Source organism: Mytilus californianus, unplaced genomic scaffold, assembly GCF_021869535.1.
Source record: "Mytilus californianus isolate M0D057914Y unplaced genomic scaffold, xbMytCali1.0.p SCAF_2, whole genome shotgun sequence".
NCBI lineage: Eukaryota > Metazoa > Mollusca > Bivalvia > Mytilida > Mytilidae > Mytilus > Mytilus californianus.
The window spans coordinates 74,255,159-74,271,485 of NW_026262668.1; the positions used below are offsets into that span (position 1 = coordinate 74,255,159).

The 16,327-nt window shown below is 32.7% G+C and overlaps 1 protein-coding gene across 1 annotated transcript; it reads left to right on the plus strand.

Annotated features, from left to right (window-relative positions):
- The first annotated feature begins 266 nt into the window (after nucleotides 1-266).
- LOC127730279 (keratin, type I cytoskeletal 9-like) lies at nucleotides 267-2,424 on the plus strand. The gene is made up of 2 exons (XM_052238586.1): nucleotides 267-326; nucleotides 1,849-2,424. The coding sequence occupies exon 2, from the start codon at nucleotides 1,857-1,859 to the stop codon at nucleotides 2,388-2,390; it is 534 nt and encodes a 177-aa protein (XP_052094546.1). The 5' UTR covers nucleotides 267-326; nucleotides 1,849-1,856; the 3' UTR covers nucleotides 2,391-2,424.
- The last annotated feature ends 13,903 nt before the right edge of the window (nucleotides 2,425-16,327 follow it).

Here is a 16,327-nt window from a genome sequence, read left to right on the forward strand (position 1 = left end):
TACACACTGATTTTACATGTACAAAAAATATTTCTAGTTTTCACAAAATAGCAACTACAAGATGTACAGTTAAATAGTAAGAAATGAAACTGTAGAAACATATTAGAAAGCTACGACTTAGGCTAAATGTACCTATAGGGTTCAAATATTGCAAATATAAACAAGATACACATATTGATGGTCTGGTAAAGGCTTAATTTGTCGCCACCAGGAACAAGTAGACGTCTTTTTCGAGGTATGAAGATATGACATGTGACATTCCTAACTGGTATATAAAAGTGTTTGGTTTGTAAACCTTGCTATATCTCCGGACATTTATCACCGAGGTAAGTTTTCAACAACCGCTAGTATTTATTTTATCCAACAGGAACAAGTGTTTTAAAGAAATGTTGTCTAAAAATACTATGTGAGCAAGGATTTTAAAAACATTTTCTCTCAAGTGAAAACAAAATGATGCGAAATATTTAGATGAGGGATTTGTTTTTAATAACTTATAACTATTACTCGTTATAAAGCAATGTTTTACGCACAGGAGCTTGGAATTTCACAACCTTTTTCCATTTTTTCTAATATGAATATATTTTTGTAACATTTCTTTACACAAATGCAGCACAAATTCTGTTGTCTTTAACATGTTCATATTTTCATCAAGACAATTGCAAACTGGAAGCAGTTTATATGTATCGCCCTTCTACTCTTATGTTTCATCGATTTTCGGGCTGCTTCCCAATGTTAATGACGTGAAAAATAATTACAAATTTCCTCAAAGTGATCAGCAAATTGCTGTTGTTAGTATTTCTGAGTTAGTACACATGAGAATAAAGGCGTTTTATAAAGATGATAAGTATAGCGAGTAAGGTCTCACATGGCTATTCAAGAAAATTAAATTTGGAGCCGATATATCATAACCTATGTCGCATATATCTGGAATCGTAGCAGGAAATATTAAGAAAAAAAAAAATAGAAAATTACAATGCGAAGGAACTTCAAAAGGTGAACACGAACAAGCTTTCTATTTAACAGAATTTATTTTTTAAAAAGGTCGAGAAATTTTTTTTTTATCAACTCTGTTGAAACATTATTTTCGTTCCTTTAGATATAAATTCGACCGACTGTTCATAAGATTACAAAAAAATCAAGATGAACTCTGACATCCCATATCACTTGTAAACAAAATGTGTTGATTGTTTTCTTTTTCTTTTTGTTATTATGCTAAACACAACTGTGAGTTTTTACAAACTTAGTTTGCTACTATAAATGAATAAAATGATTTTAGTACTATGGCCAAAGATCAATTTCTAAGGGAATTTGCATGATTAAAAGCTCAATTCATAAACTGTCAAATATCACGTATTTTCTCTCCTTTATGTCGTTAGATTTCATTTCGGGTCAACAATGAGCGAACTTTGAAAAGTTACTGAATGGCTGGCAAAGGTCATATTGAATTTTTGATTTGTTGCCCATTTACTAATCAAATTCTCAAGTTCATACTTTAACGCAAAATTTGTTATGTATAATTAAGAAACGCATGTATTTTTATACCTTTTCACAAACGTCCAAAATCTTCTTCAAACTTTGAAAATCAATCAATAATTCAATTGTATTTATTGAAAATTGTCAATGATTTGATTGGATGCCGATTGGGACTGCTATCTTGATTCACTTAGACAAGGATATGAACAATTGTTAAATAAAAAAGCATATGGCGTGGCTTATTTCCTGTAGTTTTTTTTCACAATAAAAATTGGTCGTTAGTTATACTGAACTGTGTTTGCCTTACGAGTATTTTCATTCTCGTAAGATTTTTCATGAAATAAATCGCCGAATAATTTGTTTCCATTGTTAAAGTTGCAGCAATGAAGCCTCTTCAAGTAGTATTAGTTCTTTCCTTGTTAGTGGTCGTATATTCTGCTGGATATAGTTCTTATGGTAGCAGCGGTTACGGTAGAAGCGGTTATGGTAGCAGCGGTTATGGTGGCGGCCATGGAGGATCATATGGTGGCGGCCATGGGGGATCATATGGCAGCGGAGGATATGGTGGAGGATCATATGGTAGCAGAGGTTATAGTGGAGGATATGGTGGTAGCCGATCAAGCGGGGGATTAAGTAGCCTGCTATCCAGTTTAGGTAGAGGTCTTGGGGGTCGTAGTGGAGGATCATACGGAGGAGGAGGTTATGGAAGCAGCTATGGTGGAAAAGGATATGGAGGAGGTTATGGGAGTGGAAGTCGAGGAGGAGGATACGGCGGAGGATATGGTGGTGGGCGTAGTGGATACGGTGGTGGAGGATACGGCGGAGGGCATAGCGGATACGGCGGAGGTTATGGTGGTGGAAGTGGACGTGGAGGATATGGTGGAGGATATGGCGGAAAAGGATACTCTGGTTATTGAAAATGTAAAACACTGCCCCTTGAATCTGATCAAATTAGAGGTAAGCAAGCACTGGTTGATCTACGTCAATTGAAACTGTTTAATTTCAATTGGTTGGTTGAATATTTGATTAAGTTTGACTTAATATCTCAGTTACATTTCCGCTTTATATTGACGACAATGTTCTACGTATACAATACATTGTTCAAGAAATTATGTGAAATGTTTGTAACTACTAGTATAGTATATCATTTATTGATCTACGTCTGAATGTACTTGTTATGTTCAGTATAACATAATTTCAAGTAAATGATAGGAAAAAGATGAGATTCGACTTATGAGAAAATAATACAAAATCATGAGTCGACAAAGGACGGTGAACATAATGGTAGAAAGAAAAGAAACTACACGTATAGTCCACTAAACATATAAGTTACACAGAAATCCCACAAAAAAGTAGTGTTAAAAGAAAATGATCCAATAGGAAAATAATTTACGTCTGCACTAATAGTGTTACTCATGTTCAAATTTGATGATAAGTCATAATCGGTAATAAATTAGAGGAAACACAGTGAACCAGCAAACGTCTCTTGTCTACAGCAAGGATATTATCAATTTTATAAACAATCAGTTCTCGCAAATCATTACCCAGCCACATATATTCTTTATTCTTACTTTAAAGAAATTAAAGGATGAAGATTAAATTTTATCCATCGAAAATGGCCATCGAAGTTGCTTTAATATAACTCTTATGTTTAGTTACTTTGCTGGTCAACGGACTACCGGAGTTCTTTTATAAGGCAAGTGTGCTCTACTTCCCGCCAATTAATCTCCTTATATGTGTATAAATTAAATTTCATTTTACGGCTTCTTAAAATGAATGAAACAATCAAGCGCAATTCCTTAACTTCGCTATCTGCCAAACCAATGTTACAATTTATAATTCAAAGTTTGATATGTCTAACAATTGCATCTATTCAATGGAAGCTAAATTAAAGCATACCAAAAGTCATAGAAAACCCGATGACAGCATATCATAAAAGAAAAAACGACAGACAAACGGTCCACAAAACACTACATAGAAAACTAAAAAATAACATCATGAACCCCACCAAAATCGGGTGTGATCTCAGGTGCCCCGGAATGGTAGGCATATCTATATGCTCCACATGTGGCTACCGTCGTATTGCTCCTCTAATAACTAGCATACGGCAGTGAATGCTGATTTAGAACTAAATGATGGCGATTGTTCATTTTTTAAGAATCACTATAATATTTGAAGGAATTGTCGAGTGGATTCAAAAAGATCACGATTTATAAGCACTTTTGTAATATTGTTATGCATATAAATACAGACGATATATTCCTATACGATATTCATACAGAAAGAAAAGAGTGAACCGTTATTTTATTGTAAAATCTATGACTTAATGAGTGATTTAAGTCAGTAACTGAGACTGCTTTATCTATATGTCCTCAATTGTTTGCTTTCAGATGCGACAAAAGAAATCTGGAGGAAAAGAAGAATTTACAATAAAATTGTAAAGTTCATACGAAAACAAAGCTTGTATTTTGTTTTATTAGATGCTTTTTAATTAATTTTCTTTTTGTCTGTCTTTCATCCTTGTTTTTAAACAAATCTTTTTGAAAACTAAGATCTTCCTATAATAATCTAAACCAATTCTGTTCGTTTAAGTCATTGTACATCTTCTGGTAATGGCATGTATGTTACAAAATGTATTAATTACAACAATCGCGTCCAGTTGCATTTCCTCTACATGTTTTGGATATAGCATGTATGAAAAGATAATCATGCATACCCTCTGAAGTACCGGATTTCATTTTCAGTTTTGATGGAATAGAAAAAGAAGATATGTTGAACTGATTCCTGACACAAAGTCCCTGAACGCTCTTAAAAAAAACAAAAGTATAGGATCTGCGCTTTGATTTCTATTTCTCAGCTTAATGTCAAAGTGGGACATTTAACATGTTACAAAAGCTCACACAATGGGGCTAGCTCAGGATGGGTCGTGGCCTCAGTTCGAGCGCAATTGTATACTAGATTTCAATAAGACTACAAATGTACATTGAAGAACACAGCAGCGGAGTACAATCGTCAAATTACAGATTATATCCATGATAACCGGCAAAGAAAGCTAACAAATATTGTCATAATTTGCCCTACACTAGAAAACGAGTTGTGATCTGAAACGGTCATTTTGATCTGCACAGGTCTTAAAAGACTGCACAATAAATTATTGATTTAGACAATCTGCTTGCAGTCAATCAAAATCTGCTCAGTCTATGTTCAAACTGTTCAGTAGTTGTTATTTATCTGTACATAACAACAGTATACTGAATTGTCTAAACAACTACTGAACAGTACTGAATCAACTGCAATCGAACTGTCTGAACATTACTGAATGTACCGCTGTAGACAAGCCTGAAAATTGACCGGAAGACTGAACATGACTAAATAATTTATTGTTCAGACTTTTCTGATGACGTTAAGATCAAAATTACCGGTTCAGACTAAAATGCACTTACTAGGACAACAATCTTATTGTAAAAATCTAGTACCATAGTATTAACAAACATGGGTCATATCAATATATGTGTTAGATAACTTGTTAGTAATTGTACTAGTATACATAGGGCATGTAATACGATGGACTGAACAATTATAAACATATAACCAAAAGAAAAATAGAAAAAGTATTACACATAAAGAAAATGATGTATAGAATAAAAACGCCATAACTGTATAAATATGAGATCAGACCCATCAAGCACGGGGTCATTTTCTCATCAATGCAATAGAAAGAGACATATAGTGCATCAATTTAGGACACAATAGTCTTACACTCTTTTGACAAACCAAAAGTTGAGTAATAACGTTTTAATTGCTGCTTTTCTTTTCAAAATCATAATGAGACCCTTATCCAAAACAAAAGTTCACCCCTCAAGATTAAGACGGCCTCTAGAAAATGCATATTGAAATACGCATTGCCCGAATTCCTTTTACGTGTATACATGTACATTTGACCATTGAGTAATACATGTGTGAAGTAAACAGTCTTTTTTTTCCTTTTAATGTGTCACTTGCACTCTCTTTCAAGCTATTTGTGACTCTTAAGTAAACATATGAAAGGTGAAGTTCGGTAAATGGTCGTAGCATTTGACGAATAGAAGGTTTATGAAAGCAACGTTTGTTAGAGAGAATATTAGGTGGAAAGATAAGGATATCGAATATATTTTTTGACACCAGATGGAAAGCAATTGTAAAAGTTAATGGTTGCATCGAAAATAAAAATACAAACGTCGTGTAGAATTCGAAACGAATCTGAAATGAAATAAGTCTGTGCCAGAACAAATTTAAGTTTTGGTTAATGGACCTTCAAATAGAAAGCTTTGAACTGTTGACAATATTTTAATATGACTTTAAACACCAACAAAATATAAATATATCTCTCAATGACAACCGTTTTTTTTTTGTTCAAACAGTTGCATGTTTTGATTGCATAATTGAGACAGTCTGTTAAACTGATGGCGGTTGCAGACGATGAATAAGAGGTAACATAAGTTAACCTATGTTAAAATTTCGTAGATCGATTTTGAAAACACAAAACAAAGTAACAAATTGAGGGAATCGCATCAAATCTAAACGGGATAAGACCAGTGTGTTTTACAGGGTAAGTGTCTCCTGCTATTCATGTATCACCCACAATGCGAATCTAGTCATTTTATAAATGTCAAGATAGGAAAAAGGACTCAATCGATCAATAAATAAATTATATGACTATTCTGGTATCTTAAAAAGAGAGAAAAGATACAAGGGATGCAATAGAAAATCGTAAATCGACAACAAAAAAAAAACCAACAAGGTTAAAAAGACAAACAACCCCGACGACAAAACATTACACAGAAAACTTAAACACGAACCCTACAAAAATGGGAACGAATTTAGGTGCGTAGGGAGGGTAAGTAGTCCCTTTTTACTAGTGATAACTGTCGATTTCTTCTTGTTAAAAAATCATTGATGAGTCATATTCAGTGATTATCATCACACCACAGCGGATAAATGCGTATGGCTCTTGTCTAACCATAAAATAGCACCAGCTGCAAAAACTATCAATACATGTAAATATTCTAACCCCAAAACTTGACTGTTAATGAAAGTTTGCAATGGAAAAATGGTTTTCCAGGACAAAGGATAGACACGATTTTTACCCGTAATATGAAATTGCACAAAATAAAAAAATACTGATATCAAAGAAGCAAAGCAACAAAAGCTCATTTAAAACTAAACTAGGTGCTCGGGAAGGCCAGACAGTTTCTACTTCACCCGTCGTGTTAGTCATTGCAAGTAGCAATTCGTTGATAACTTGCGTTCGATGATTTTCAATTGATGAAAAGAGGAGACCGCCAAAACATGTCTTTCGTGAATTGAGATACAGACACATCATTTATCTATCGGTCAACCAATTTTTGATGGTGACTGTGAAAACTGTGTGCTTTCGGTGACCGATTAAAATGTGTAAATGCAGTACAATGGGACAGAGAGTATGTTACTACTGATAAATGAGAAGGTTACAATGCAAAAAACTGAAATCATCAACTTCGGACGCATGCAATTTATAAAGTGTTGTTTTCATTTTTTACTGCACTGGGTCGATACCGCTGTTGGTGGACTATCTGTCCTCGAGGGTATCATCAGCTCAATAGTTCGTACTCCGGAACTGAGTGATTTATAATAAACCTTTCTAAATATTCCGTTAATCAATTTATTAATTATATACAAACTAAGGTTTTAACTCCCTGACGCAAAGTTGACCTTAGAAGGAAATGGTTATGTGTCATGTCCTTTTTAATGATATAGCTCTTCAACTGTCTCGGTTCTTATATTTGGCTTTCAAATATATAACTTTTGGTGTTCCTGATTGAGCGGTTCGGAAGCATGACATTCATAAAGTGTTGTTTTCATTTTCTGAGAGATTACAAAAAAAACACTGTGGTAAGATCTTGATATATTGTCTTCATCGGTAGTAAACTTGATTTATTTTTTGATGAATCAAAACAAAACTAAGTGATTATGGTTGAACACTTAAGACCATTTATGATACTAAATTCTATTATTGATTACAATTTGGCATTGCATAAGGCCATGCTTTCCCGAGACTGTTCATGAAGGCTTTATGCTAAATCCGTTGGATGTGTACTGATCGCTTTTGTAGTGTTTATTTATTAGGTGAAATTGGCTTTAAACCAACTTGCAATAAAAACGATACTGCGAGTACACTAAGATTTATACCTTGTGTTTTTGTCTTTTGATTAGAGTTTGTGTGTGTTTCGTGCTGAGTTAACGTGTCAATAGATATAGGAAGATATGGTGTGAGTGCCAATGAGACAATCTTCATCCAAGTAACAATTTATAAAAGTAAACCATTATAGGTCAAGGTACGGCCTTCAACACGGAGCATTGGCTCACACCGAACAGCAAGCTATAAAGGGCCCCAAAAAAATACTAGTGTAAAACCTTTCAAACGGGAAAAACCAACGGTCTAATCTATATAAAAACGAGAAACGAGAAACACGTATGAACTACATAAACAGACGACAACTACTGTACATCAGATTCCTGACTTAGGACAGGTGCAAACATTTGCAGCGGGATTAAACGTTTTAATGGTACCAAACCTTCTCCCTTTTCTGAAACAATAGTATAACATCACAACATAGAAAGACACACTATAAAATATCAATTGGAAGGCTCAACTCAATCAAAAAACGTAAATTAACACACAATGAACGAATAAATTTGATCTGTGATACCTGAATGCAAATACATAGTTAATAAAAATTATAAGGGATAAATAATTAAGGTCAAAAGTAAATAAACAGGTTTTAAACAAAGTTAAAGTATGATACCACTGTGAAATGTTAAGCCTTTTTCTACTGAATTATTCAGTTTGTTTTTATGTTGTGCAGTTTTAACATTTCCTGGTTTGGGGAACGTTTGAGCGCTTACAATCATGTTTTACCGGCCAAATTCTTTATTTGCCTGTCCTTAATAAGGAGACTGCAATTCATTGGTTCTCGATTGTTGCTGTCTGTCATTTGTAGAATACATCTGTCTGTTGGTTTTACTTTTTGAAAAATTCCAGTTTTTGTCTTGCCGGAGACTTTCACAGCTTACTCTTCGGTATGGAAAAAAGTAAAATAACAAAAAAAAACGAAGGAAAATTCAAATCAAAAAGTCCCTTATCAAATGGCAAAATTAAAAGCTCAAACACATCAAACGAATGGAAAATAACTGTCATATTCCTGACTTGGTACAGGCGTTTCCTTATGTAGAAAATGGTGGATTAAACCTGGTTTTATAGCTATCTAAACCTCTCACTTGTATGGAATTTGCAAATTTTTAAAGGCCGTACGGGGCCTATTTAATTTACATTTTCTTCCTTTGGTCTCTTTGCATAGTTACCTCATTGGCAATTATACTATATCTATATCTCGTTACTTTTATATTAAAATATACAATGACAGGTATATATACCTTACACATGATGACGCATGTCTGTTTTGATATGGACGAAATTTGAATTTGTTTTGACATGTTTGTGGTAGGACAAATATACTATTTCATGTGTAAATTCATCTTGAGTATACAGTATTTGTACTCTCTACTTTACATTGTTTGACTAAAAATGCTCTAATAACTATGGTAATTGCTTTCATGAGTAAAATACTCAATTATAGCGTGGATGTAAATTCTTCAATCATTTTCGTCTATGAACTGCAGTTTTGGTATGCTAGCAGGAATTTTAGTTATGAAGACTCATTATTTTTTTCCAGAATGTCTTTCTAATATTTTCAAAAGAGAGGCAGAAGATACCAAAGTGATAGTCAAACCCATAAGTCGAAAATTAACTGACAATGCCATGACAAAAAAACGTCCTAAAGAAAAACAGTCTTCTAAACACAACAAAAACAACTAGACAACGCAACCGGTACCCCACCAAAAACTGAGGGCGATCTCATGTGCTCCAGAAGGTAGGCAGATCCTGCTCCACATGTTACACACGTTTAAGCTTTTTGCCATGAGGAAGTTATAGTAATGAGCAATGTAATCTGCAATACAGATCCATCAATAAAAGGGTATTCAAACTCCCTTATCATTATACATCGCATTTGTTTTTTTAGACTGAAATGGGGAACAGAAAAACAAAATCAGTTTGTTCATCGTGCTTAATTCTGAAAGTGTTGCGACTCATGGTGTTTGACATCGGTGTTTTGAATTTAGTATATCTCAAACTTAAGTCTTCTGTATGGTGTTGTGTATACTATTTTTAGCCTCTTCGCCTTATCCCTTTGCGTAATGTTGTATGTCCTTCTTCAGATTAGGACGTTTAATATCCCTTTTCACCTTTCATGTTTTCTTATACATTTGTTCCTGCTGTAGTGTATTCTCTAATAATCTTTAATAAACAACCCTTATTGAAAAACTGAAAAGCATTTAAAGACTTATCGTATGTCAAGGCTCAAAAACACTTCGTTACAAATTGAATATTGGAACATTCATCGTAAGGAAGTTAAATGTAAATAATATTATTCATTAAGAGAGATAGTCTGTAGAAACGATCTGTAAAAATGTATAATAGTCAATAAATGACGAAGCTAACCACATCTAGTATATTTTATAAAAGCGCATTAGATTTTCCACTTAGAAGTAAACAACCTAAACCATTTTGTGTCAATTTATATGATTCATGGTTGCATAGATCACGATCAACATGTTCAAATATTGTATATAAATACAACTGGATAAATCTATCATTTACAAATAATACTGAACGCTTTGATATTTTCAGGTAGGTGGACACTGGGATCAACATATAATTTCTTTTAAATGGAATTATGGCGTATACGTAAAAGAGACAGCTTATTATTAGATGACCACATTATCTTAAAAGTCTTCAGTGATCAAACTGTGCATAAGTTTCTAACTGGATTTGAAAAAAAAAATTTGTAGCGTTATATGTCATTTGTAGTTTGATACGGTGTGTAATGAAACTAATTCATAGGTCAGAATTCATTTTGTAAAACATTGTAAATGATACATACAAAACATGAAAAAATGCACATATCTAAAATATAACATTAGAAATGTTATAGAAAAATATGTATATATTCTTACTCCGAACAAAACAAACTTGATCTTACTTCTCATTTTCGAAGAAACAAATAATAATTCAGTCTAGCTAGTTGTGGACGGAATCTACTTTCTGAAGAAGCATGCCAATTACGTTTTGGTAATCACTGAACAGCACGTAGGTTCCTATATATTTACGTCAATATATATTTCTTGGTAATAGTACATGATACTATGAATCAATGTTATTTAAATCTTGTATGCAGATATTGGTTCATATTTTTTTTAATGCAAATTTTTGTATAATTTTCAAATTGAATATCTTCAATATATGACGTGAAAAGGGCTCTTTTTTAACTAGTAAAGAAATAATGTTAAAACTTGGATTTTTAAGTGATGAAGTTTTATTCTAAAATAATTAATAAATGCTTATAAAGTTAAACATATATCTCATAAATATAATATTTCCTTCAAAATAATTTTAGAGACTGAAACATGCGGTTCGTAATAATCCTGCATTTCGCCATTCTTTTCAATTGTTGCTATGGAGAAGGATATGGAATCAATAGGAGGATGAATCGAAGATACCCAGTTCAGAGGTCCGTAAACTTCCTCACAAAATATGGAGGTTCACTAGCTAACGCGAATCCCGCATATCGTACAACATCATACACAGGATATGGTAACAAATATAGTGGAAAAGGCTATGCTGCTCCTTTTGGAATTGCTGCAAGATACGGAGGTGGCATAAATAGTAGATCTTATTATGTGGGAATGCGCAACAGGAACTATGGGGCTGGTTATGGTCAACTTTATGGCGGGAACGTCTATGGCTATGGTAGTTCAAAACGTAACAATGGAGTAAATAACTTTCACAGTTCCAACCAAAAATATAGGGGATATGGAAAAACATATACAGGATAATGTCACATACCATGCTTTTTTTTTAAAATTTAAACCAAAATTACTCAACTTACATAGACAAAAGACGAAGTATTTTTTCTCTCATGAAGATAAAAAGGTCAAAGAGTGAGTGCTTATTTCAAAATGGGAAGATTATAGGAGGGAGGAAAACTGTTTAACTTTCAAAGTAAATTTGTAATATATATTTCATAAAATGAATTACCACTGCCAGTCACTGGAATATGTTAGCATATAAATTAAAAATATTAATTTTTGAAAAACAAAAGAAAATATACCTATTGGGTAATTAAGTTGATCTACTACACAAATGTTATAAAGATATTAATTTAAAATTAAGCACCAGTCTATATTTAATGATACATTGAAGTTGTATCTGTTACATAATTATCGGTATCTCTGCTTAAAAACAAAAACTTATTTGCAATGAGAATTATTTGTGTTTGTTCTAAATTGACTATCATGCATTTCTTATATGTATGCTCATTCAATTATCCCCATAAAAAGCTTCATATATCAGTTCCAGCTGATATTTCATATAACATTTTAATATGTTTTCCCTATTCTTTTTTTATATTTATAAAAATTGTTTAGTTTAATACTCTTTTTACAAAAATATGCATCGGTTTGGTCCGATTTTTGTATGCGAGCAAAACTTATATTATTTGTTTTGATATATATATATATATATATATATATATATATATATATATATATATATATATATATTGATATGCAGTTGTATAGTTCATAATGGTTTTGGTTGTGTTAGGCAATATTTTCGAAATATCGTTTTGTTGTGTACCTTAGTAAAGTAATGACACGTTATGACTATTCTTTTCAGTGTTTCCTAATTGATTTTCTTCAATATTTTGCTCCAAAAATACCCATATATGTATCTAATTAACCAGTTATGTGTTCCCTATGTAAAATTACGTTCTGAAAATACCTGTTACACGACCTAATTCAAGTAAAATTAAGCGGTAGTTGACAACTCTAGGATATGACAATTCGAAGAATAAAGTTTTTGCTATGAAATTAATGTACTAGGCACGGATTGCCTTGTCAGGTTCATTAAATCTGACGGTAGTTTTTATGAAGAATATATTGCAAAACCTTCATCTATTTTCATGAAATTCTATTTGCTTATATTTGAATATATGTATGAAGATACCATATTGTATGTGCTTGGTCTTATCATGTAAAAATATATATGGAAGATGTATTAATTTTCATGTTTATTAAAATACTACAAAATAAGTATCTCTTTTGATAGACAGTTGTCAAGCTTTGTATGTTTGTTATGCAGGGAAAAGGACGGCAGTCTGCCAAAGTGGCGTCTCCTCTCCCGATAAGAGCGACGATGTGATCTGTGTTTTCACATTCTTTCTATTCAAATCTCTAGCCATGAACAGTCAGGGGACCGAATACGTTCATTCGAGGCCCCCTCGTAAATATAACAAAAACGTCAGTATTATTTTTATTTTGAGTACAAACCATACCAATGGTCAAATAAAACATTCAAATATGAAATAAAAAAGGTGGATGCATAAATTGTTCTCCAAATTAAGTAAACTACATTTATAGCTCATCGACAAAATAGTTTATCGAAAATACATATTAAAAGCTTAACTAAGTAAAGTTATTTGTGATTGAAAAATAATAACTAGTTTCCGAACATTGCGAATAAAATAAATACGTCATGCAGTCCATCTATAATTTTTATTTTGAGTCCAATTCCTACAAGGGATGTTTGGACCTTTAGAGTTTCATATTTAAGAACCTAACACATGTGATGATTGGACCTATTTTATATAAGCGCTTTCACAATTTACGATGAACAATGAGCTCACGGGTTTCTTAACCATTCAAGAAGCCCGAGGTTGTGATGCTTTATCATTCTCTTCGCGACAAACATGTTGTCGTTCAAGCAGATAAAGGACTCAAACAATATTGTATTCATTTTCAAAAACCAGTAGTTGGAATGTCTCACTTAAGAACTTGGAATTCACAGCAAGACTGGGAATCCCACATGTACCCCAACTTCATTCACGAAAGTGGAAGTATTAACAAGTCACAAATCCGTCCATCTCTCCTTTGGTATTAACATTAAAAAGAACTATGATAATCTCCCATCTTTAGACTTGATACCTACCTTCACAAAATTTCTAATAAAGAACTATGTATAGCCGGGTGGTAAAAATTTTCTATGTATCATATTTCTAAAGTTCTTATCAACATTCTTTCTACAGTAAAATATTGCCCTAAGAAAAATTGTGATGAGGTATGTTCAACCAATTTTGAAGTGATATTAAAACCTATTTTTCGATACTATTCCCAATGCTCCGTTGAAAGATCGACTACATCGACTCATTAAACAGAGCTTTTTTCCAAACAAATAGGAACAGTAGATACAAATTCCTTGGAATCAGTCATGAAAATACTTACTTTGTGAAGAATCACGTTGATTCTAAAAACAAATATACCGAAGATGATTTCATCAAAATGCTGGAAATTTTGGTCTCGACAACATATATCTTGAGTTTGGTAGATTGATATTTTAGTAGACAGTCGGTATTCCAAAGAGTACTAATTGTTCACCACTACTGGCCGCCTTAATTTTGTACTCATATGAAGCAGATTTCATACAGGATCTTTCCAAAGACCATTTGATATACTCTAGAAAGTTAAGTGCAGGTGTGGTTACTTGTAGTGTCAGTATGACATCATAAACATTTAGAACTTGACGTATTTGAACTAAAATAACCAAAATAGATAGAAGCCAAGGACTTGCAAAAAACGATATTTTACACACGTTTATATCTAGCGTAAAATACTTATTAACTTTCTTTTTGGGTAATGCCTCGACTCATATCTATATATCAATGGCAAGATATTAAAATTGTGGCTATTTAAACAGTGTGTGCACTAAATGTATGATATTTAAAATCCTACAGCTAATAAGCTAGTATGCAAGACAACATATAAAAATAGGAGTACGGATGTCTGACAGACGCATGTCTTATGCACATCTGAAGCATCTTATTCGGTAGATTTATTATATTGTTTTGATTAATTTTCGAACTCAAGGGGCCACAAAGAGGACTTATTACACCTTCTTCTATAAATAACATTTATGTTACATACTAAATCAGTGACTGCCGCACCATCAGCCAAAGTTCATCTTACACGGTTTCGGCACATCTGTGTAACCCTTTCTGTCTTTGGTACATATTCACAAAACGTTTTGTTTTATGTTTATGTCGAGCATACCTTTTGGAATTTGTTCTTCAAACAGGTGTCAATATCACACGAGCAAATAAGCCGGTTGTACAAGTTACAATTAAATCATAACTCCCCTTTATTTCTGAGTTAATGAGAATTAAAATTTTAGTGTTTGATTGCCATGGTGACATTTTAGGATTTTTTTATCTCCTTGAAGCCATTACTTTTTTAAAGTTCATTTATCAAATGAGACTGATTAAAATTCTGATATTTTCTTGAGAAAAAAAATTTTGTATTCGAGTTCATTTTGGTTGCGTTTTCCTCTTAGACGTTTGGTGCAATTCTGTGAACTTTGGAATTTAAAGGGAATCTACTAAAACCTGTATTAATATATATACCGCCATGTTTCAACTAATCGTTAAAGTTTTTTTTTATATATATCGTCATGTTTCAGATGATAGTTATAGTTGTATTCCAAATGAGGTAAATCCCGAAACGCACTTCGAACGCATGAAATTAATGAAGTGTTATTTTCATTATTTTTTACACCACTGGGACGATACCGCTGCTTGGGAACTATAAGTCCCCGAAGTTATCATCAGTTCAGTAGTAGGTACTTCAGTATGGCATTTATTTTCATAACAAACCTTTCTTAATTTGTCCGATTAGGAATTTAGAAATGATTAAGAAACTTAGGTTTCAACTCCTTCAGACAAAGTTGAATTTAGATAGATTTGGCTATCATTTTTAGGTCCGCGTTGGTTATATAGCCCTTAAACTGTTTCGGTTCTTATTCATCCTTGGCTTTCAAATATTCGGCTTTGATCCTTCTGTATAAAGGTAAATCCAGAAAAGTGCTTCGGATGCATGAAATTAATAAAATGATATTTTCATTGTTTCTAATTTCGGGGTCCTCATAGCTTACTTAAAGGTGTGGAATTTGCTTACGTTAAAGGCTGTACGGTTTAAGAACTGATACCAACTGAAAATTTATCCAAAGGAGTTAATTTTTTTTCGGAAAATACTTGTACCAAGTCAGGAGTGTGACAGTTGTTTTTCATTTGTTCTGATGGTTGATAAAGTCTAATATTTGATTTGGTCAGTTTTTATCGTCTGCCCCTTTTTAATTACCTTGAAGTTCTGTATTTTTTAGTATACTTGTGCAGATAAAGGGCTACTAAGCGGTCGGCTCCTATTGAAATTGACTGACCACTACCATTGGTACCGTACCAGTACTCGCTATATAAACATGTCATACAGATATCAGTTTGCGCGACATATTTTTCTGGAACACCTTTTCCCGATTAGTAAGATACATTATGACTGTGATGAAAATTCTCATCATTATCTTAGGTAATGAATCCCAAATATTGTTAAAATTCATGAAAGCAAGAAAAGACAAAATAAAGTAAAACAAAAAAAAAAACAAAGAAAAAAAACTATTGATTGTGAATTGTAAAAAACCAAGTTTCTATTCAGTATTATAGATAGAGTGGATAAGCGTTGATTCTTGAAAAAGAAACCATGAGCCCGGAGAGAGAATGGTTTGTTTTTCCTGAATTAACGATTATCCATTGTATCTATAACTTAAACTATTGATCTGATGTCTTTTCAAAATTAAAACCTTTTCTTAATTAAAAGGTATTGTTAGTGAGTTTAA

What these genes read in the sequence shown, in the direction of transcription:
- LOC127730279 (XM_052238586.1), top strand. Translation starts at nt 1,857, where the DNA reads ATGAAGCCTCTTCAAGTAGTATTAGTTCTTTCCTTGTTAGTGGTCGTA.